At 43.9% G+C, this 25,666-nt stretch overlaps 1 protein-coding gene across 1 annotated transcript in view; it reads left to right on the top strand.

Moving 5' to 3' along the window:
* Positions 1 to 25,666, top strand: part of LOC137429506 (thrombospondin type-1 domain-containing protein 7B-like) — a 509,571-nt gene that overhangs the window by 453,901 nt on the left and 30,004 nt on the right. The window contains exons 2-3 of the mRNA XM_068119454.2: positions 13,373 to 13,557; positions 17,871 to 18,073. Of these exons, the coding sequence (XP_067975555.2) occupies positions 13,373 to 13,557; positions 17,871 to 18,073 (388 nt within the window). The remainder of the gene's footprint in view (positions 1 to 13,372; positions 13,558 to 17,870; positions 18,074 to 25,666) is intronic.

Genomic DNA, 25,666 nt, shown 5'->3' with positions numbered 1-25,666 from the left:
GGTGAGTGAGGAGGAGTCTCTGATGGTGTGAGGTAGTGAGTTCCAGAGGGTGGGAGCAGCGATGGAGAAGGCCCTGTCCCCCCAGGATCTGAATTTGGTCCGGATGGAGGGGGTCAGGAGGTTGGTACCAGCAGAGCGGAGGTTGTGGGTGGGAGTGTGTCTGGAGAGGAGGTCAGCCAGGTAGGATGGGGCCAGGTTATGGAGGGCTTTGTATGTCAAGAGGAGGATTTTGTACTGGATTCTCTGGGGGATGGGGAGCCAGTGAAGCTTGTAAAGGACGGGGGTGATGTGGTCACGGGTCCGGGAATGGGTGAGTAGACGGGCAGCGGAGTTCTGAATGTATTGGAGTTTATTGCCCAAAGGCGCCACGCACCCAAACGCTCCCCGGCTAAAGTTCATCCTGATGCGCCCACGTTGTGCGGACAAACCCCACCGAGTCGAGGGCCACGCGGTCAGGAGAACCTCGTCCCTTCTGGTCACACTGTGCCTATCGGTCGGCCTCGAAGACCGAAAAAGTGACTATGTCACCCTGACTATGTCACATAGTCTTAGTTTTTTTGGGGGTGGGGGTAGGATGGGTTTTTTAATTTGTTTGAATCTGGAGAATCTCCTTCTCCAGCTTCGCTTTCATTCTGCATTCTACCTGTGTGTTTAGAAAACAAAACTGCTGACAGAAACTTCTAATTTGGACCTTTGTGTTGTCCCACCACAATCACTGGTCCTGAGAACGGGATTTGGAGCCTCTCAGATTGGACCACACCCTCTCAAAGGCATTCCTAAAGGAGACGTTATCTAATATGGCAATGTTCTGTTTCCAAAAAGAGTGGCGATTTAGAGATAACCCTACACGGTAACTCATGGTAATGAGGTGATGGTCGGAGAAACCAGGCGGGGAAATTTCATGGTGGGGGAGAGGTTGGCAAATGGCAAATTTATATAAAATCTATCAAGTCTGGCAAGGGCCACTTGATTATTGGCAACCTTACCCCAGGTAAATTGATGGGTGCCTGGATTTTGTATCCGCCAGATATCTTGAAAACCAAAATCTCTTATTATTTTAGATCACAGTCTGGCTGGTCCGGGGTGAGGTTCTGCGCCATTCCCATCGCACTCAGGTTGCGGAGTGCAGTTAAAATCACCGCCTATTATAATGCACTTCTGCAAGTCTAACTGCATCATGTGGAGTCGTAACCTGTCATAGAAGGTTCGTCAGTCCGTGCCATTTGAAGGGGCGGTATTTATATACGTACGTTTTTTATATACCGTAGATCAAAAATTTAAAACCGTTTCAAAAATAGATCAATAGGAGACCCGGTAACACAGTTTTGAATCTGCATCGGTAGAGCAGCACTGTGGAGGGATAAGTCAGTCACTGTGGAGGGATGAGTCAGTCACTGTGGAGGGATGAGTCAGTCACTGTGGAGGGATGAGTCAGTCACTGTGGAGGCATGAGTCAGTCACTGTGGAGGCATGAGTCAGTCACTGTGGAGGGATGAGTCAGTCACTGTGGAGGGATGAGTCAGTCACTGTGGAGGGACGAGTCAGTCACTGTGGAGGGATGAGTCAGTCACTGTGGAGGGATGAGTCAGTCACTGTGGAGGGATGAGTCAGTCACTGTGGAGGGATGAGTCAGTCACTGTGGAGGGATGAGTCAGTCACTGTGGAGGGATGAGTCAGTCACTGTGGAGGGATGAGTCAGTCACTGTGGAGGGATGAGTCAGTCACTGTGGAGGGATGAGTCAGTCACTGTGGAGGGATGAGTCAGTCACTGTGGAGGTATGAGTCAGTCACTGTAGAGGGATGAGTCAGTCACTGTGGAGGGATGAGTCAGTCACTGTGGAGGGATGAGTCAGTCACTGTCTGCTCGTTCACAGTGACTAATGATCGTAATGGTTCGTACGAGGGTTTAGCAACCTCTTCAGCATTGCCACTTATTTCACCCATATAGCAATTTGCGTCCACAGAGATGGTACACAAAATTTCAGACGTATTATCCTCAATTGCAGCACCCGATTCACTATACTTTTTTCAAACCCAAATGGAAGCATGAGGAACACATTGAGGTGCATATTCAGCTACACTGGCCTTCTCCAATACCACCTTTTTTGGATTACTAGTAGTAAAATTAGCAACCGACGCCCTTCGTTTTTTAGCACCAATAATAGGATCCTCCTCCATTCCTTCACTACATGAGGGAATGGCAGCAAAGGTTGTGCGAGTTGGAGTCGCTTCGGTTTCTGTGACAGGAAGTGAAGTGCGATCGTTCAAATTTCAAGATTCGGGATATGCGCATCGATGCTGCTATCGTTCGTCTCACTGCAGGAGGGAACAGCAGGAACCGGTAAACTCACAGGATTAACTCCAGTCGGTTTAATAGTAACACGAGTATTCTTATCCTTTTTACAATCGGTGTCTATGTGACCATTTTCCCGACACTTTGAACACGAAACCTTGTCCTTGGGACAGAAACGTTTAACGTGACCAAAGGCTCCACAGTGAAAGCACGTTAGTGAGGCTGACGAGGCGTACATTTGATACTCCCGATCGTGGGATTTTACTTTAAATGAAATATTTAACCCTGTATTGTCGCCACGATCGGGAATTACAATGTAAACTTGGCGACGGAAGCTCATAACATGTTTTATTCTCTCGTCTCGGCTCTTCAGGGGGGATCATAGACATTCTCGACACAGCTGTTCCATAACGAGAAAGAACTGACATCAGTTTGTCGTTTGATAGGAATGGTGGTACATTTGATATGACGATTTTCATCGCTGGAGTATCCATGGGGGACACTAACATAAAAACACCCCCTTCTGTGGTTAAACCTGCACTCACGACGTCGTGAACATTTTCTCCGGACACGAAAATAACAACTTTTTGATTCATTCGTGAGTTAGCTCGGCCATGTTCGCACCAGATTACTTTCCCCACTGCGAGTACCACATCCTCAGTGAGGACTCCTTCTGGTGGAACACACACAAATGCATGCTTCCTCGTTAGACTGCCGAACACCTCTAACCGAGAGCGTGTATTCGCCATACCAGCGAATTGACACCCCCCACTTGTCTGAACCGGACAAGAAGGTACCAAACCGAAATAAATCGAACTAAAATAAATCACAAACGTGCATTATAAGCACAAAAAAAGGCTTACAAAGCGCCATCAAAGCCAGTAGGCCGCACCCAAAACGGGCCCGCTCTCAATCCTCTCTCTCTCTCCAAGACAAAGGTGTAGAACGGATGAAAACAAAATGCCAAAGCACACAGGATGGAAAAGGAGAGGGAGGGGGGCAGGGGCGGGCAGGAGAGGCCAAAAACACACAGAGGGCTCACCACAAAACAGAGCAGCTGCATACGGCGGCCATGACACCACACCCAAATCGCAACAGCAGGCAGGGGGCGAGAGAGAGAGAGATAGAGAAAGACAGACAGACAGACAGATAGACAGACAGATAGACAGAAAGACAAGAGGTAAAGGGCCGGTTCATAAGGACCAATTGGCACTCTGACCATGACCGTGATGCCCTGAATGGGAAAGAGAAGAATGGGAAAGATTTTCAGTGTGTTAAAGTGGGGGGTGGGTTCGGGGGGTGCAACCACCGTGAAGAGGCATCCCTGATAGTTGTCTTTCTTTCTGTTGATTGATGACCTGAATCCTTTTTAGTTTGATTCATTTGTTGTGTTACAATTGAACTATTATCTTCAGTTGGTTTTTCGCTCTGTAAATCATTTAGCCTCGTGTGGCTGCGATGTTTTGATAATAAAACCATAGGCCATAAATCGATGGGGAAATCTGAGCTTGTCTTTCAAGCACTAAAATAAAGAAATCAGGTTCAAATGATTGGTGAATTGCAGTATTCTCACTTGAGCCTTCAATTTTGTATCGGCAATAATTCTGTTACATAGTTTTGGCTTCAGCAGGTGCATTGCAGAAAATGTACTCTCACACAAGTGGAAGCAAGGATTGATGGAAAACTGGCACTGATTGCGTACACTTCAGGATCATCAGGATGTGAAAGGATTTCCTGTCGCAATTATCTTAGCCTATCACTCCGAGCAAAGCAAATAATACTTTTCTTGAGTAGGTTTCACTGCGATTAAGTTCCATCCCCAAAGTGCCGCAATCATTGTCCAAAACGTCTGCATACATCCAGCGTCCTTCAAAGATCAAGTTGGAATGGGACTCTTGGGTAAACTGGAATGCAAATCAAAAATCGATTTCATTTTCTTTAATTCAAAAAATAAATTTCGTGACAAAATTCACAAAGAAAAGCCACATTCCGATCGTTTACAAAACTTAATCTTTAATCATTATAGACCAGAATCCATCCATTTTGTTGATGATTCCACTCTATACAGATCGGCTAGCACGCCACACTTCTGAGAGGCAAACACTTGCAGCTGCAGATATTGACAAAATTCATCTTTGGACAGAAACCAGAAATTTTTCCATGCTCTCACTCTATCTTTCGACAAGGATTGGCTTTCACACTCTCCCCTTACCCCCTTCGCCCTGCGCAGTATACGTTTTTGGCCAACCCCTAAAAAAGGTGCATCCCTGGAGCTCATACACCTCACAATATGTCATAAGCTGTCTTGGACTCAGGTTGGTATTCTCCACTGAGCTAAGTCCATTCTGAACAACTCGGAGCATACCACAGTGTATAAGGCATTCATCGGAAGTATTATGCAGCATGGCTCCCAATGCTGTGCTGGTGCAGCCCCTTCCATATTGCTCCCCTGGGGGGTACTCAAGTCCAAGGCTCTCAGTATTAATGGCATTTCTTACCAGGATCCCGAGTCAGAAGGTCTGCATTTCACCCACCACAAGCTTGTTGGTGGACTATCAGTTTTTTTTGTTATGTCACCTCTGTCATATTTCCTCCTGGCCTGTTGTCTCTCCAACCTCACTCTGCCCACCCAAGTTGCACTTGTTTCTTCAGGAACCACACCTCCATAATCTGAGGTGGAACACTCACCTCCATTCCTTCATCATTCTATTATGTCGTCTGTCGAACCGATTGATTGTGCCCCTTGTCTCGTCTCCTTCCCTCCTGTCTTTCAACAATGTTGCCCCTAATACTCCAATGCTTTTTACCATATGCATCCCTTTCTGCTTTCTTATACTCTTGCCCCTCCATCCTACCTACCTGGTATTCCCATGACTTGGCTTTTTACCATACTAATCCACTAAAGTGTGTGTTTTTGTCTGTCTGCTTCTCTTTGATCCATGGTAGACGAGGTGAACCTGGAGCACTTAGTCGCTTAGGTCCTCTTTCAGTTGAGAGTGCTGTATAAAAAAGGCGCAACAGTCATGGAAAACTATTCCGGCTACGATTACACATATTGGTAGAGTCCTGTTATGCTCTTTTGAAATAATATGAAATCTAAAAATCAATCAACTTCCATATTTTCCACTGAGGTTGACAAAAAACAATATTCTTATTAGGAAATAATTATAATATTAATGTTTTTTGGAACGATAACACGAGCACTCGCTATTTCTAAAACTAACAGTTAAACTTCCTGAAAGGTACCTGCGAAAGAAGTGGAAACAGGGCTGTCTCTGTATTACCTTCGATATTACTTATGAGATAAAAATGGATTGCCGGAGAATTGCAATAAATGCCTTAACTTTGTTTTTTTGCATTCGCTACCCACATATAACGTAGGAATACAACCTCCAGCACTAATTCTGTCATTTGATATACCCTGAGATAGAAAATGGCCCAAACAAACGTGAAATTCCTGCCTGTTGAATTAACTTCACACACTCTGTTCAATCTCATTCTTTCCTCAAGGTCTTCAAGACCACTGTTCACCACCATCTCAGATCATCCCTCATCGAAAACCATGATCTTTTTCTATACCCATTGAACCCCTTTCTCCCTAAATTTTGCTTCTGTATCCATGTTGTTCACCCCTTGTGTTCTCCCTTTCCCCTCATCGTTACCCGCATCTCTTGTTCATCCATCTCCATCTATTGCTGTTGGTGTTTCCCCATCTCTTCCTGCTATTCCCTTTGTTATGTTATGTTCTGATCCATTCTGTGTTCTAGCTTTTCCACAAGCCTTCACTCTGTCAACAAAAACAAGGAGAAAAAGACATAAAATGTCATAGCCCCCACAGTTTTAGTAATTTTGCTGTACGGAGTATGTATGCTCTCATGTTTTGTCTATGTGCCAAGTTTGGACAAAATCGGTCTATACATGTCCTAGATATGGTTGCAGACGGACGCACGGACAGACGAGACAAATTTATCTGTCCCCCTTTCGTACTAAGTCCAACAAGGGCTAAAAAGCCCAAGGGGAAGATTTCTGCTTAGAAGCATTCAAGAAGTACCTCCTCCATTGCTTTTAAAGAATAGTCCTGCAGAGCAGGTACACATTGTCATGAGATACGTGCTGTTACGTGCACCTCCCCAAACCCCGGTCACGGTGTACCTCCGAGCCCCGAGAGGAGTCAGGGCAGAAAGATGTGTTATTCTGTATGTCAAAGATCAATGGTGAAACCACACCAATTGCTACCAACAAACATGTATTGTATTAAGATCACACAAGAATAACAGTACAACAACAATAGTAATCAATTGTACAACCAATATATATTTCCTATGATGGTACCATCAGGTTCGTACAATATAACTCACTGTGCTCCAAGTGAGCGAAAAGAAGAACATTCCCAATGTCTCTATTCCGGCATCAAGCCAAAGTCGATCCGCTCCAGTAATCGTCAGAATGATGTCTAATCGAGACCAGAATCCCGTTCGGATGACAGTCACATTCATGCTGCCAAAGCTGCGTAAAGGTGCCCTCAAGGCGACTTTGAAATCACACCCTCGGGTATGGACGTTCCACGGCTCCCAATCGGTGAACCGCAGATTTCCCACTCAAAAGCCACGTTACACACACACACACCAGATTAACGTCTGAATGCGGTGAAAATGGTTGAAGCGAAGTGAAAAACCTTGAGCGAAGCGCAAATCCTGCGTGAGGTAAAAATGGCCGACGGCCCGTTCTCGTGGCGTATCGGCACTCCGATGATTCTCCTCGGATTCAACCGCAAAACCTGTCACGCAGGTTTATCTGTCACAGCGATAACAACTCTGTCGCAGGAATCCCTTTCCCAGGAAACCCAAAGTTCACACGTGACCCTCGTTCGCCAACGTTCGCTCAGGACCTTGAAGCATCTCGGCTTCTTGTCCGACTCACTCGCTCCACATTCTCCTCCTCCTCTTCCTCTTCGTCGTCGTCCGGTTCCGGTTTCATTTAAAACATTAACTTTTTTACCTTTTGAAAATAGTCATCTCTATTTCCCTTGAACGACAACAATAATAGTATATGGAATCAAAAATGTTTACAATGGATGAAAAGCACAACAACGGAAGTGACGAATCCGTAACAGTGCATACACAGTCCAATCCATTGCGATACTTGTACACTTCACAAATCCATCAAAGCATGATACACAATACAATCCATTACCATGTGATACACACAGTACAATTTATTACTGTGACATACACAATCCATTCAATTACTATGTGATGAACATATTACAGTGTGATACAAATACAATCGCATTGAGTTCTGCCTGACACACCTACATTCACATTTATTTCAAGTCGCACCTGCTTCACAATTGCTTTTCATGCTGTGAAGAACTTGGATGGGATTTCTTATGGATCGTGTGCCTTTTCTATTGAACACAGTTATCGCTGATGTCAATTGGGTTAACCATGCAATACATTGCATGGGAATGAAGTACCAAACAAATCAGGTCATTATGCTCATTGTGGGTGAACCTCTTGGGAAGTGAATGATCACTTTGTAAGAAAGGTGTTAAAAAGATGGTCACACCATTAAAAAAAATACACCGAAAACATGCTTTACTCAAGATCAAGATGTTCTTAATGCAATTTCGAATCTCAAGCATCCAGACTCCATCTTTCCTCCTGATCTTTTCAAAGATGCAATCAATGGTAAATTCAAAAATACCAAAAAAATGCAAAAATCCAATTTTATCCAACATTTATGGTAATAGAGTTCATAATGTTTATGGTATACTATTGTGGTATGCTGTGTGGCAGATACAGAATTTTGTCCTTCCTACTGAAAGGGTCTCCAATATCGTTGTAGAGATTTTCAGCGAATCTTTAGATCTGCAAAGCTGCAAGCCACCGTAATTAGAAACTAATTGTAGTTCACCATCCAAAAGAGGTGCCATCTGTTACAGTGAGGGAAAATTAACTCCTGCTTTGATGGCAAGGTGAGAAAAAGGCCTATGGCATCTGCTCAATGACTTGTCTTCCCATAGGTCCTTATCTGTCTTTTAAAGTCAAATGGCTAATTATGAATCAGTCTTTATAGGTCCTTCTTGTTTGATTCCAGACGGTGATTCGTAAACATACACACACTATGAAAATGGAAAATAACACAATAAGAGGTGGAGTGGTTCCAAACTTGCAAGAGAAGAAGCAACATCTCGAGGAAATCCTCCAAGTAATATTTGAGAAGAAAAAGAATTAAACACCAACTTGTAAAGATGCAAAACTTTAAAGGCCCATGCCCATATTGCATTCCGAACTTTTGGCTAAAGCAATTTGATGCTCTCCATGTTCACTGTGCTCGAGCATTCAATGAACTTGTCCAAAGGGAACAGGAAATGGATGAATGGCTCACCGAAGATAACACCTTCGTCATCCCAAAATCTTGAAAAAAAAACCAACTGCCTCACAAATACAGGCCAATAACCTGTCTATCAAAAACATACAAACCTTTAACAGGAATCATCACAGAAACTATGTACCACCACCGAACCCAACAGGGAGGCCGAGAGGCAGACCAGTAGGGATGTAAATTAGGATGCTATAAACAATAGACCACCTATTACGAAACAACAACGAGGCCATACTCGAAAACTGCAATACGAGGAGAATCAAATTGTTCGCAACATAGATAGACGATAAAAAAGCTTTTGACAGTGTCCCACATTCATGGATGATAAAGTGCATGTAAATGTACAAGATCAATCCCCAAATAATCAAACTGATTGAGAAAGCCATTGATATGTGGAATACCACATTAACCCTGAAGCACTCAGAAGGAAAGTTCAATACTTCTCAGGAGTGAAGATACGAGGCGGTGTCTTGCAAGAAGAGCCAGCACTCTTCACTCTCTGCAGACGTGGACAACATCACAAACTAGTCAAACAAGTGGAACATGTCCTTCAATCATGACAAATCTCACACTCTCACAATGTCTCTCCGAAAAGACTGTCTGGAAAACCCTCCCATCTACTTTCTCAACAATCCTCTTGAAGAAGTTCTGTCACTCAAGCTTTTGGGTTTCACTATCTGCCATGATATTTCCTGGGAAAACCACATTTCCAAGCTGGCCTCCAAAGCCAGTCGCTGACGGGGCATCCTCCATCATGCAAATTCCTTTCTGGGCACATATGAGCTCCTCATCACATACAAGGCTTTCATCTGCAGCTCAATGGAATACTGCTCTCCCCTCTGGGCTGGTGCTCCTGCCTCACACCAAGCTCGACTTCACGTGATTGAAACAAAAGCTTTCAGAATCATTGGAATCCCCCTTCGATGAAGCTGATTGTGAGGTCCTTTCACTCACTCACCGCAGGCAGGTTGGTGGTCTTTCTGTCTTCTACCGACTCCTCTCCGGCCTTGCTCCCCCAGCTCTTTCTGTGCTCTGTCCCCCAAATATTCCGACAGGTCGCACAAGATCTGCCAGCAACCCTCTTCTGGTTAAACTGCCAAAATCGAGACTCTCTGCTCACCTTCACTCCTTCATTCCCCTTTTCTCCTGCCTCTGGAACAAACTCCCTCACTCCCTTCAATCCCACTCCTCCCTCCAGGTCTTTAAAACAGCTGTTCACCACCATCTCTTATCTTCCCCCATGCAAAACATTGATCTTTTCTACTCCCGTTAAAACGCTTTAAATCCGCCTCTTTGAATCCTCAGCTTCTTTCCTGAAATTCCTAGAAGTGTTCATTTGGTTTGTACCGTGTACTCCTCCTCCCCCAGCCCTCCCCCTTCCACAGATCTACCGATGTCCCTGTTCTCTTCTGTTGTGTGCGTGTTTCCCTCTCTCCCCCTCTTGTCTCCCGCTCCCTTCATTGCATGTTTTGTGTATCTGTGCATGTTTTCATGTTCAATGTGTTAGGTCTTACACGAGCCTCGATTCTGCACCCCCCCCCCCCCCCCAAAAAAAAACCCTCGCCCCCCTCCCTCATGCAAGGTACATCAACAAAAATGGACAACATAAAAATTGATCTAAATACAACAATACAGGAACTAGACAATGAAAATACGTCGGAGTAGAAGAGAGCAAAGTAGACGACTCAAGTCACAAATTTTTTTGACTTTCGACTTGACTCGGACTTGGCAAAATTGGGACTTGGTGCTCGGGGACTTGTGACTAATTCGCGACTTGAATTTATAATAACTTGTTGATGGTCGTCGGAAAATATTCATCGAATAAACATTGAATGAAAATGGTGTTCACATCAATTGTAAATGATTTTCAGTCGTGGCCGTGCACAGTTCGGTCAATGATGATATACAGTGTACGTACATGTTCAGCACGCCAGCGCTCACAGATGCGGGTCGCATACCGTTCAGTACCAATGCCAAAGGGAGTGTCTACTCTCCAGATGGTACACCATGTCCAAGCAGCAAGAACCTGTCTTACCAACGTGGGAAACTTTATTCAAACCATAAACATCAGTGAAACTTGGCCCCTGATTGGTAACCCCATGCACATTAATGGCCCGATAACATTTTGTGATGAGTGAAGTATGCCAGTTGATTTTGATTATTTAAATATCATCAATAATTGTAAATTGAGCCTGGCGTTGGCTTAGCGGTTAGGGTGCTGGCTTAGCGGTTAGGGTGCTGGCTTAGCGGTTAGGGTGCTGGCTTAGCGGTTAGGGTGCTGGTTAGCGGTTAGGGTGCTGGTTTAGCGGTTATGGTGCTGGCTTAGCGGTTAGCATGCTGGCTTAGTGGTTAGGGTGCTGGCTTAGCCGTTAGGGTGCTGGCTTAGCAGTTAGGGTATTGGCTTAGCGGTTAGGGTGCTGGCTTGGCGGTTAGGGTGCTGGCTTAGCGGTTAGGGTGCTGGCTTAGCGGTTAGGGTGTTGGCTTAGCGGTTAGGGTGCTGGCTTAGCGGTTAGTGTGTTGGCTTAGCGGTTAGTGTGTTGGCTTAGTGGTTAGGGTGTTGGCTTAGCGGTTAGGGTGCTGGCTTAGCGGTTAGGGTGCTGACTTAGCGGTTGGGGTGCTGGCTTAGTGGTTATGGTGCTGGCTTAGTGGTTATGGTGCTGGCTTAGCGGTTAGGGTGCCGGCTTGGGATCCTAGGATCCTGGGTCGATCGCTGAATTAACACCAGGGCGGTTGACTCTAGCCTGTCATCCTTCCGAGGTCGGCAAATTGAGTACCAGTTCACTGGTAATTCTCTGTGTGTCGCAAGAGGTGACCATCAGGGTTGGCGGCAGGAAGGGCACCCGGCCATAAAACACCTCCTCAAAAAGGGGACCATGGTGCCCAAAAAATGTCAACCCCTGCTCTGTGGGGGAAAATGGCCTCTAATGGTGGTTCTTTCTTCTTCATCAATAATTGTAAATTAAATCATGCCATCTTATTATTATTCTTCTTTTAACAGACATTAGTAACACACCTTTTCTTGTAGGGTCGGCTGGGGAATGATTGGCACGAGTTCACAAAGCAGCTGGCCAGGCCTGACGTTCGACTAGTTTGGGTGGGAATTTGGAATTTGGCCATTGTGCTGGCAATACTCACCGACTCTTTGTGTACGACACCTTTGGATATTTAACATCGACCAACTAATGCTGGCAGACAGGACACCCATTTAACGTCAGCTTTGAGGCAAGTGTGCATACCTCTCGGATATCCTACCCACACACGATGGTGGTAGAAGGAGGGGGAACGCTTTGCCGCCTCCCTTTTTGCTTGGCACGGAAAGGACCAAGAGCCACATTGAATACAACGGTTTTGAAGACAGTAACGACCAATCCAAAAATGGCAGCTTGGATGGGAATGAGGAGGTGCCTGGTATCGTGCCGTTCGACATGTTTGTATGATGCGGCCTCGTCCTACAGCTTGGTGGGACTTATTGACCCCATGCTGCCAGGAGCAAAGGCTCAAACTTTGGTGACTCCCTCTTGTAAAGTTCCGCCTATTGAGGATGAGAGAAGCCGAATTCTGTGGGATCGAGAACCGCACCGAATACGACGACTTCGATGGGAGCGAGAACCGAGCCGAGGACGGCAGCTTTGAGGCAAAGTGTTGCACACGTGGTGCCTGGGTTTGTGCTGCTCAACATGCCTTTGGAACATGGCCTGGCCTTGCGTCTTGATGGGTTTTGCCGACTCCATCCAGTCGAGGATGGATGAGACCGAGAAGAAAGACTCCGACATTGGGCATACCTGGAGGTCATACAGGATTGACATTGATGGAGGGGGAAACATAGCATGAAACTTAGTCCATGAGTCATGGTTCATTGATGGGTTGAACATCGGGACCAGGGAAGGCTCTGTTCAGTCGTAGAGACTTGCGATTGGAGATGAGGACAGGTGGTGCTAGCATGTACACACATCTCGTTTTTTCATTTCTGTTCCTCACAATTCTATCTCTTTCTTTTATACGCACACACACACACACACACACACACACACACACACACACACACACACACACACACACACACACTTAATTAATTGTACAGTAATGGTTCATAGTATACATAGATTCATAGATTCATAGTTTACACATAGATTCATAGTATACACATAAATTCATAGTATAGATTCATAGTATACACACACACACACACTCACACACACACACACACACACACACACACACACACACACACACACACACACATATATATTATATGTGATGTATTTTACATATTATATGCACACATATTGATATATAATTATACTTATATTATGCATGATTATACACATTATATGTGACATATTATTCATAGTATACACACACACACACACACACACACACACACACACACACACACACACACACACACACACACGTTATATGTGATGTATTTTACATATTATATGCACACATATTGATATATAATTATACTTATATTATGCATGATTATACACATTATATGTGACATATTATTCATAGTACACACACACACACACACACACACACACACACACACACAGACACACACACACACACACGCACACACACTAAAACTCGACAAATAAACTGATTTCATTTTAACGATATTTTAATTAAAAAGCCCTGCGACTTAACTTTGTTGAGTGTCTAAAAGTTTTTACGTGTTTGTGGCAGGATCTAACAATGGATGTGCCTTGGCGGACTGTGATCTTGACATCCGACAGCAGTCCGGGTCATCAATACCGCGTGGTCCCTCTACTACGCATGGTACAGGTGTGTGTATCGATGGAGATGGAGACTGCAAATCCCAAGACTTCCAACCTGTCAGCAGCGACCTTTGTGGCTCACACTGTTCAAACGTACGGCACCGGCCTGCTTTTACCACCCACTTTATCATTCACACCCACCACATCCTGCATCAAATAAAGAATGAGATGTTTTTTTTTTACATGACCTCAATTTTGCACGTGTTTTACCTGGGTGCCCACTGAGCCAAATCAAGGAGCAAGTCCCTGTCCCCTCAGAGGTACCAGGTAGTGAAGCACAGAGCAATTTGGAGCAAAAAGTCTGGTTTCTCTTTGACACCATCTTTATCTGTGCTCTGTCTCCGTTTTTATTTAATTATTATTTTATGGTGATATAATCCTCATAGAGGGGATATACATGTACCACAGGCAGGCCAAATATATTAGTAGACATCAGTGTATTTGTAGATGAATTTTCCAATAGGAAATGCGGAGGAAGTGCAACAGTTACCTTTGATTTGTCGAGTCTGGATTGGATTCCCAACCCGGCAATAAACAGTACCATCCCTCGGCTGAAAGTTAAGATGGGTCTTCAATTGTCATCATAGTCTGGTGGAGCTACCTTTGATTTGTGGAGTCTGGATTGGATTCCCAACCTGGTAAAAAACGGTACCAGCTCTCGGCTGAAAGTTAAGATGGGTCTTCAATTGTCATCATAGTCTGGTGGACCTACCTTTGATTTGTCGAATCTGGATTGGATTCCTAACCCGACAATAAACAGTACCATCCCTCGGCTGGAAGTTAAGATGGGTCTTCAATTGTCATCATAGTGTGGTGGATCTACCTTCGATTTGTGGAGTCTGGATTGGATTCCCAACCTGGTAAAAAACGGTACCAGCCCTCGGCTGAAAGTTAAGATGGGTCTTCAATTGTCATCATAGTCTGGTGGATCTACCTTCGATTTGTCGAATCTGGATTGGATTCCTAACCTGGTAAAAAACGGTACCAGCCCTCGGCTGGAAGTTAAGATGGGTCTTCTATTGTTATCATAGTCTGGTGGAGCTACTTTTGATTTGTCGAATGTGGATTGGATTCCCAACCCGGCAAAAAACGGTACCAGCTCTCGGCTGGAAGTTAAGATGGGTCTTCAATTGTTGGCATAGTCTGGTGGAGCTACTTTTGATTTGTCGAATGTGGATTGGATTCCCAACCCGGCAAAAAACGGTACCAGCTCTCGGCTGGAAGTTAAGATGGGTCTTCCATTGTTGGCATAAACTTGTGGATGTCCAATATTTGATGGTGTTTTTCGATAAAGAGTAAGCAAGTGAATCCATTCCGCTGCAGTTGAACGTCAGGCCAGGCCAGTGAGTTCATGAAAAAAGGACATTTGTACAAATAATGGGCAACACATGTGGCACAGAGGATTTGAATCTGGGTCGCCCAAACCATGAACCAGGATTTTAAAGGGAACTTTGGCAGACTAACACTGGTTTAAAATATTGATACCATGCTCAATGATTTTATTGTAAGGCTGTATCATCATTAAATAGTCAAATAACATTTATTCATGTTCCATGCTCGTCCGAATCGGTCCTTAACTTTTTGAGATATCGTGCTGTGCTGTGCAGGTATTTCATGTTTGGCCCCATCTCTCAATGGTGAAGAATCGCTTTAAAATTATCGTTTCCGGGTCCGGATCTTCATCAAAATCTAATCGAGTCGTTCTGGTGAAACACCCAACCTGTCCACCAAATTTCACCCGAATCCACGCATAGCCTTTTGAGATACCTGTTCACAAATAACAAACAATCAGACAGGGGTGAAAATTTAAAATTTCCCAAAGTCCACCTTCGGTGGCAGAGGTAATCAATATGAATGTCTCTGCACTGTTTTATTTTAACTTTTTGGATTATAAAGTCAAGGATCATGGAAGACGAGAACACTGAATGTATCAGGATGTAACGGAGCAAAAACAGCAGCAAAGAGGGAAACACCAACAGCAGGGTTGAAAGACAAAATGGAGGGAGGCTTGGACAAACAAGGGATGTGGGCAGGAAAGAGAGGTAGGTGTGGATACATGGGGTGGACAAGATGGATACAGAAGAAAACTCTGAGGAAGGAAAAAATGGAAATTTGGAAGGAGGGCTTGGGGATATGGAAGGATTAACGGGGGGTAGAAAAGATCATGGTTTTGGATTGGGGATGATCTGAGATGGTGGTGAACAGCTGTCTTGAAGACTTGGAGGGAAGAATGAGATTGAAGAGAATGCAGAGGTTCATTGCATAGGTGGGGGAAAAAGAGGAACGAACGAGAGGAGAAGAGCAGTGATTATGGATCTTTGAAACGCGGGTTATACGTGCAATTTAATTTAAAAAATTAATAAAGAAAAAAGAAAAAGATTAAAAAAAAAATTTAACGTTTAAAAAAAATAAAAAATAAATGCGTTTAATTGAAAAAAATGCGACTGCTATTGCGCTTTTAACTGAATTTGAAAAAAATGGCTCTTCTTGTTATTTGGGTTGCTGACCCCTGGCCGAGGCCATCCTGAAAATGCAAACTACATTTAAGTTTTATAATTAAACATATCTGCTGTTACCATAATACCATACCATACCATACCATACCATACCATAATTACCATAATAGGTAATCACAGTAGTGTTTTTTTTAGTTTTTTGGTAATTCCGTTAATTTTATTAATCAACGATCTTAAATATATAATTCTAGTTTATTTTCCTCGTTATATGTTCCTCGGTAGCAATATATTTTCACTTTTGCTCCTCAGCCTTCATTCATGATCTAATTAATATTGATGGACATGGCTGTTGTCCAATGCTGTTTATGCTACATTGGACTTCCTGTACCAACAAAGAAGTTGGGACAATTTTTCAGACCATTCTCCTGGGTGTGTATTCTGTCAAGGTAAAATGGCAGTAAGTTACAATGGTTTCAACTTCAAAGCAAGAAGGTCTCCCCAGGCCTTTCTCCCCTCTCCGCCGAGCTCCCTAATTCTCTCTCCCCAGCTCCTCCAGGATGCAGTGAACCCTCCGGGTTAAATTCTCCGATTCCAGGCTGATCGCACACCTCCACTCTTTTGTTCCTTGGTTCTTCATTCTGTGGAACCAGCTTCCTCAGCCTATTCCATCCCACTCTTCCTTCTAGGGGTATTGGGCTTCAAGTTGGCGGTGCGCCTCAACCTCGACATGTTGTCTTCCATATTTACCCAAAATCTTTTCTATCCTCATTAACCCGCCATCGCCTGGTGTTGGCTTAGCGGTTGGGGTGCCGGCTTGGGATCCTAGATACCAGGGTTCGAATCCCGGTCGATCGCTGAATGAACTCCAGGGGGGTTGACTCAGCCCGTCATCCTTCCGAGGTCGGTAAATTGAGTACCAGTTCACTGGTAATTCCCTGTGTGTCGCAAAAGGCGACTAACAGAGTTGATGTCAGGAAGGGCATCCGGCCATAAAACATTGCTTCAAAAAGGGACCATGGTGCCCGAAAAATGCCAACCCCTGTTCTGCGGGGGAAAATGGCCTCTAAAGGTGGTTCCTCATTAACCCACCTGGCCCAAACCTCTTACCTGCTGGTCACTGTATTTACTTCCCACCTCTCATTCTTTCCTTTTTATTCATTCTCTTGCTTATCGTGTCCAACTGTTCCCCCACTGTCGCTAAACTCTGTCGTTCAGCAGCACCAGGGTGATGATTTACTCTCTATCCCCTTGTTCTTCAATGAGTATCGATATTGGAAAGAAAATAAATAAATAAATAAATATATATATGATAGAATTTTTTTTTGATCCACGTGCTTTTGTTGATTTACATACTTTAAAACACCTTAAGATTTTTACGGCAGGGGAGGGAGAGCTCTGAACATCACCTCCAATGTGATCACGTGATGCATGTTGACTCCTATTTTGATTGTGGTTGAATTTGAAATGGTTTGTGTTGGCATTAATGTTCATCAAATGTTGGCTCACCTGTGTGCTGCACATTCATTAATAAATGTAATTGTTTCCTCTACATCCTGAAGCATTCATAATTATGATTATATTATAAAGTGCCCATTCAGAGCCCACTGAACCCAATCGAAAACATTTTACATTTTTCTTCACATTCTTGTGTTGAAGTGGCATCAATTACCGGTTCCTGTGCACTTCTAAAATCAGCCTAATGATCAACCCTCACCTCAATGACCCCATGGAGACCTTCTACCCACTTATGATTTATCATTTGACGTCATTGCTCTCATTCATTTGACAACTTACCCCAGTTCAGACACATGAATTAACATGAGTGTGTTGAGATTCGCGTCACGCGCAAACTCATTTGTATTCTGTCTTCGCACCTTTTCTGCTCCCGACTTTAGGCACTTGGCCGTCTTCATGTGTGTCCCTCCCCCAACCACCATTTGCCCTCCCCAGGCCTGTGTGCTCTCCATGTGGGAAGCATGGTCCCCATGTGTCGTGATCCGCTGCGGGCAAGGTTCAAGAGTTCGATCGAGGCGTGTCGTCGGTGCTCCTCCTCCTGGGGCCACCTGCCTGGACCTCGTTCAGACCGAGGGGTGCCCACCTCCTCGAGATGCTTGTACCCCTGTTGGTCACGAGGGTCCATCCACGGAAGGCCGGTAGGCTCACAGGGCATGAGGGGTCAAGTCCATTTGGGAAGGTCTTCCGTCATAACTGTGGAGTCTTATTTTATGAGTCATGCGGTGGAAATTTTGCTCAACTCCTGTACCCAACACCTCACACGTGTATGTAAATAAATAGATAGCCCCTTACCTTGCAGGGACCCAAATTCTATATATTTAATTTGCGAATCAATTATGTTAGAAACTTACAGCAGAAATTTGTTTTTCCCCCATGTAGGTTTTTCCCTACAAACTCATCAATGGTATGGGGTTTTGTAACTATTATACATTTGTACTCGTACAATCAACACGATACTATAATTGAGTAGAGCCTCATAATGTAAGAACCAGTGTTGCCATATGAGGGCATTGTGAGGTTACCAACGGTAGGTGGGTACAGACTTGGCAAGGTAGAAAGAATGCGATACATTTGATCCTGTGACTGACACCAACCAGGTAGTGGAACTTTTGAAAAATAAGGGATTTTGTAGTATCCGCCAAAAAGCCGAGTCTATTCAGTAGAAAAGATCTCAGGAGACCTTCAATGTGATGTCTCCTTTCCGCCAACAATCTGGGGAGTGATCAGGTTCTCCAGGTGGCATAAATGTTCCGAACCAAAATGGCTTCCTCATGCGCTTCCACAAGCTTATCCCAGAGTCTTAAACGATCACGGCTGCGCAATGCTGCAGATAACCGACATCAACAATAGGATGTTCTGCATTGCCAGGGTGATGATCTTAATGTGATGCATTAACAAATGTTATTGCAATTCTCAACGAGGCTCATGTTTAAGCCACGAGGGACTCATGAGGGCTTTCACGCCACGTTTTGGGAATGTCGGTGTAGCTTGACGCCGCTCAAGAGGAGACCTGGAATATGCATCATTGTTTTTCTTTTGGATAACGCGATATCTTATGACTGAAATTAATGTTGCTCAATGTTTGGATCATTCTGTTGCGCAGGAGCTTTCATCAATCGATTCAAGGTGGGAGGGTGTAACAGGACAAAAAGAACAGTAGAAAGAGAAGGGAGGAGCACACCAACAGCAGGGTTGAGGGAGATAAAATATCTGGAGACTTGGACAGGAAGGAAAAATTGGAAAGTTGGAAAGAGTTGGACTTAAACAGGGGTATGAAACGGGTATTAAACAGGAGTATTAAACATGGGTATTAAACAGGAGTATTAAACGGGAGTATTAAACAGGAGTATTATACATGGGTAATAAACAGGAGTATTATACATGGGTAATAAACAGAAGTATTAAACATGGGTATTAAACAGGGGTATTAAACAGGAGTATTAAACAGGGGTATTAAACAGGAGTATTAAACATGGGTATTAAACGGGAGTATTAAACAGGAGTATTATACATGGGTAATAAACAGGAGTATTATACATGGGTATTAAACAGGAGTATTATACATGGGTATTAAACAGGGGTATTAAACAGGGGTATTAAACAGGGGTATTAAACAGGGGTATTAAACAGGAGTATTAAACATGGGTATTAAACAGGGGTATGAAACATGGGTATTAAACAGGGGTATTAAACAGGAGTATTAAACATGGGTATTAAACAGGGGTATTAAACAGGAGTATTAAACATGGGTATTAAACGGGTATGAAACATGGGTATTAAACAGGAGTATTAAACATGGGTATTAAACAGGGGTATGAAACATGGGTTTCAGGAATATATTTCAGGAAAATTTCAGGAAAATAAATTTCAGGAAAAATAAACAGGAGTATTAAACATGGGTATTAAACAGGGGTATTAAACCGGAGTATTAAACATGGGTATTAAACAGGGGTATTAAACCGGAGTATTAAACAGGAGTATTAAACATGGGTATTAAACAGGGGTATGAAACATGGGTATTAAACAGGAGTATTAAACATTGGTATTAAACAGGGGTATTGAACTGGAGTATTAAACAGGAGTATTAAACATGGGTATTAAACAGGGGTATTAAACAGGAGTATTAAACAGGAGTATTACACATGGGTATTAAACATGGCTATCAAACAGGGGTATTAAATATGGGACTTAGACATGGGTATTAAACAGGAGTATTAAATATGGGTATTAAACTGGGGTATTAAATATGGGTATTAAATATGGGTATTAAATGAGGGACTTAAACATGGGTATTAAACATGGGTATTAAACATGGGTATTAAATATGGAATTAAACAGGGGTATTAAACATGGGTATTAAATAGGGGTATTAAACATGGGTATTAAACTTAGGTATTATACAGCGGTATTAAACATGGGTATTAAACATGGGTATTAAACTTAGGTATTATACAGCAGTATTAAACATGGGTATTAAACAGGGGTATTAAACAGGGGTATTAAAAAGGGGTATTAAACATGGGTATTACACATGGGTATTAAACATGGGTATTAAACATGGGTATTAAACAGGGGTATTAAACATGGGTATTAAATAGGGGTATTAAATAGGGGTATTAAACATGGGTATTAAATATGGAATTAAACATGTTAATGTTTAATTCTGTGGACTCTGTGTCCTTTCCTCCTGACAAGGTGGAAAAGTTTCTGGCAACCCTCGACTCTGATTCTGCAACTGGTCCTGACGGCATCAGCCCACGGGTCCTAAAATCATGTTCTTCTGCACTTTCACTCCCTCTTTCTGTTCTCTTCACCCTCTCTTTTGCTCAAGGTCATCTGCCATCTGCTTGGAAATCAGCCAACATCACCGCTTTGCACAAAAAAGGTGCAAAAACAGATCCCAGCAACTACAGACCAATCAGCCTTCTCCCAATTATCAGCAAAGTCATGGAATCCATCATTGCTTCAGATATTAAATCTTTCCTCTTCTCCAATGGCTTGATCTCTGATCATCAATTTGGTTTCAGACCTGGTCACTCTACTCTGGACATGCTGCTTCTGCTTTCTCAACAATGGATGGAGGTCCTCAACGCCAAACAGGAAATTAGAGCTGTCTCCCTTGACATTTCACGTGCCTTCGATACGGTCTGGCACCCTGCTCTGCTCTCCAAACTCTCCTCCTTTGGTATCCATGGAAATCTCCACGCATGGCTGGCGGACTTCCTCTCTGGTCGTAGTCAACGTGTGGCCCTGAATGGGTTTCTCTCATCTCCTCTTCCTGTTCAGGCTGGAGTTCCCCAAGGTAGTGTTCTGGGCCCTGTGCTTTTTCTGGTCTTCATCAATGATCTCTCTGACTCTCTTGAAAATCCTCTCTATCTCTTTGCTGACGACTCTACTCTCTGTCGCTCCATTCCTCATCCCTCAGATCGGCAGTCTGCAGCCTCCTCACTCTCTGCAGACCTGGACAAAATCACAGACTGGTCAAACAAGTGGAACATGTCTTTCAATCCTGACAAATCTCACACTCTTACAATGTCTCTCCGAAAGGACCGACTGGACAACCCTCCCATCTACTTTCTCAACAATCCTCTCCAAGAAGTTCTGTCGCTCAAGCTTTTGGGTCTCACTATCTGCCATGATCTTTCTTGGGAAAACCACATTTCCAAGCTGGCCTCCAAAGCCAGTCGCCGACTGGGCATCCTCCGTCGTGCGAAGTCCTTCCTTGGCACACCTGAGCTCCTCACCACATACAAGGCTTTCATCCGCAGCTCAATGGAATACTGTTCCCCCCTCTGGGCTGGTGCTCCTGCCTCACACCTTGCTCGGCTTCACGCTGTTGAGGCCAAAGCTTTCAGAATCATTGGAATCTCCTGCGATGTAGTCAACGCCGAGGACCTTTCACTCACTCACCGCAGGCAGGTTGGTGGTCTTTCTGTCTTCTACCGACTCCTCTCCGGCCTTGCTCCCCCAGCTCTCTCTGTGCTCTGTCCCCCCAATATTCCTTCAGGTCGCACAAGATCTGCCTGCAACCCTCTTCTGGTTAAACTGCCAAAGTCTAGGCTCTCTGCTCACCTTCACTCTTTCATTCCCCTTTTCTCCCGCCTCTGGAACAAACTCCCCCACTCCCTTCAATCCCACTCCTCCCTCCAGGTCTTTAAAACAGCTGTTCACCACCATCTCTTATCTTCCCCCATCGAAAACCTTGATCTTTTCTACCCCCGGTAATTCACCCCAGAGTCCTTGCAGTGTTCATATGTTTTAATCCTCTCCCACCTCCCCCCAAGTCCTCCCGATGTCCCTGCTCTCAAATGTTGTGTTTGTGTCCTTCCCCCTCTCTTTTGTGTCCTTCCCCCTCTCTCCCCATCTTGTCTACCGCTCCCCTTGTTTTTTGTGTTTTGTGTGTCGGTTTGTCTTTTTGTCTGATTAATGTTAGCTCTTTCACGAGCCTCGATCTTGTATACAAAAACAGGGGTATTAAACATGGGTATTAAATAGGGGTATTAAATAGGGGTATTAAACATGGGTATTAAACAGGGGTATTAAACAGGGGTATTAAACATGGGTATTAAACTTAGGTATTATACAGGGGTATTAAACAGGGGTATTAAAAGATCATGGTTTTGGGAACAATTGGAGATGGTGGTGAAAGCTGTCTTGAAATCCTGGAGGGAAGGATGAAACTGAACAGAATGTGGAAGTTGATTCCACTGGCTGAAGAAAAGAGGAACGAATGAGTGGAGCGTGGAGGTGAGCAGTGATCCTGGATTTTGTGAGTGTTACCAGAAAGGGGTTGCTGGCGGACAGTTCTCCAGGTTTCCTGAAATGAGCTTCCTGAAGCTCGCTGCGAACAGGTCAAATAATTTATGCAAGTTGAAAATCTATCAACATGCATCAAGAAATCTTCATTCAGTCTGTGTTGGATGCGATAATGAAGAGGAAGAAAATTATTGTGGTTACAGTTGTACATGAAAAGTTACCCATATATTCCTGAGTTTAAACCTACTTGCATGAAGGGCCGAATTTATGACAGGCATTTAATATTTAGTCGCATGTAGGATCGCTAATCATGTGATGATCACCCGCTCAAAGTTAACCGCCAATCGCTGAAGAGTGATTATTTAATGCGGATGAAAACCTAATCACAAGCGTTTAAATAAGAAAGAAACTTGTACATGTCGGTGAGGACATGTTTGAGAGTGCGTTTAAGGCCTTGGAGCAAGTATTGCATTGATGTGTTCGGAGTGTTTGAATTAGCTCAAGAAGAGGAGGCAGAAGATGATAGGAATAGGAGAATTCGCCAACATGCATTGAGAATCCTCGAGGACAGAAGCAATCCTCTGGAGAATTCTGACGATATCAAATTTGTCCGGAGTTACAGACTCTCGAAGGAATCATTCCGTTGGCTTTTTTGTTTGTTTTTGTATACAAGATATCGAGGCTCGTGTAAGAGCTAACTTTGATCACAAAAAGGCAAACTGACGCATACAACATAAAACATATGATAAAGGGAGTGGGAGAACAAGATGGAGAGCGGGGACATCGGGAGATCTGTGGGAGGGAGAGGGCTTGGGCGGAGGAGGCGTGGGAAGGGGGGGTGGGGGGAGAGGTAAAAAAACACATGGACACTGCTCGGACTTCCAGGAAAGAAGTCGGTATTTCAAAAAAGTGGATCTGAGATGATCTGAGTCTGAATCAATGGCTTCTGAATCGAATGCAAGATGATCCAGATCAACCTACAAGAGGAGCAATACGCCGAGTCATCTCCAACAATTGTCGGTGACGCCTTGATTCTGCGCAAGCGCCTCATTTCAATTGGATGTTGGAGATGTGGGCGGGGTTTCACAGGCTAATCGACTGTTTATCTCCCTTCGTAAATTGCTATTTAGACAGGCGATTAGGTGTGCGCGTACAAAGAAGGTTTTGCCAGCGTTTAACTTTTCAGCGTGTTTAAGCAAGATGCTTGTTAAACACATTTCATCAATTGGGGCCAAAATGTTTTGCTTACATGAATCCTGATAACGTTTTTAGTGCAAGTCTTTCACGAACCCGCTGGCCAGGCCTGACTTTCAATTGAGGGTGGCAGGATTTGTAATTTGTTCAGGATTCCGGCTATGACTCCCTTACTCTTCGTGAAAGACACCGTGGGGTCTTCCGCATCCACCAGCGACCGATGTTGGCAGATGTGTCTTGTGGCTTTACGTCCCTCCGATAGACTGGGTGCACGCATACATTGTTGCACAACCGTGCATGCGAAGTACCAGGGTGGCAGTTCATAGCTGGGTGGAGATTCCAACCGAGGTGATAATAATATTCCAGTAATACTTCCAGGTAAATTCCAGTAATAATATTTTAATGATGTCATGATTTTGGGGAAGTTTCAAAATGCTTCCCTCTTTGGAAACTCGAAATAGTACATTGTGTAGTAATTATGATAACTGATATTGTCTGAGCAATAATCGCTGTGCTAATGCTTACTAATGGAACCAGTTAATGATGTTGTTGTGTTTGCCATTTCTCAATGGGATCCCATTATATTTGTTTTCTTGGTGAAGCACAAATCTGCATGCACAATCTGCATGCATGGCAATTTAAACCTCGGTTTGTACAATGCAAAGCTTTAGCCAGTGTGAACACGCGCACTGTGATACATCAACTACAAAAACATGGCCGATTGCTTGTTTCGGCTTTGCCTTTAGAACTAAGTTTGCATTTAAATAATCACTCGTTCACAAAATAAATTGTTATTATAAGCAGATTTTTCTTAACAATCCTGGCCCATTTTTGGCTCTGCATATTCATGATGCTCATTTTAAACCGCCATGAAAATTGTGGCACTGGAGCACACAGGGTGCCTACAAACGGTGCTTACAGTGTAAACCATGCACCGGTATATACAAACTGTGCTTACAGTGTAAACAATGCACCGGTACATACAAACTGTGCCTACAGTGTAAACAATGCATCGGTACATACAGACTGTGCTTACAGTGTAAACAATGCACCGGTGCATACAGACTGTGCTTACAGTGTAAACAATGCATCGGCACATACAAACTGTGCTTGCAGTGTAAACAATGCACCGGTACATACAGACTGTGCTTACAGTGTAAACAATGCATCGGTGCATACAGACTGTGCTTACAGTGTAAACAATGCATCGGCACATACAAACTGTGCTTGCAGTGTAAACAATGCACCGGTACATACAGACTGTGCTTACAGTGTAAACAATGCATCGGTACATCCAGACTGTGCTTGCAGTGTAAACAATGCATCGGTACATACAAACTGTGCTTGCAGTGTAAACAATGCATCGGTACATACAAACTGTGCTTACAGTGTAAACAATGCATCGGCACATACAGACTGTGCTTACAGTGTAAACAATGCACCGGTACATACAGACTGTGCTTACAGTGTAAACAATGCACCGGTACATACAGACTGTGCTTGCAGTGTAAACAATGCATCGGTACATACAGACCGTGCTTACAGTGTAAACAATGTACCGGTACATACAAACTGTGCTTACAGTGTAAACAATGCATCGGTACATACAGACTGTGCTTACAGTGTAAACAATGCATCGGTACATACAGACTGTGCTTGCAGTGTAAACAATGCATCGGTGCATACAGACTGTGCTTACAGTGTAAACAATGCATCGGCACATACAAACTGTGCTTGCAGTGTAAACAATGCACCGGTACATACAGACTGTGCTTACAGTG

This window comes from Myxine glutinosa, chromosome 6 (assembly GCF_964187855.1).
Source record: "Myxine glutinosa chromosome 6, kmMyxGlut1.1, whole genome shotgun sequence".
NCBI classification, from domain to species: Eukaryota; Metazoa; Chordata; class Myxini; order Myxiniformes; family Myxinidae; genus Myxine; species Myxine glutinosa.
This window is presented reverse-complemented; position numbering and strand designations above follow the sequence as displayed.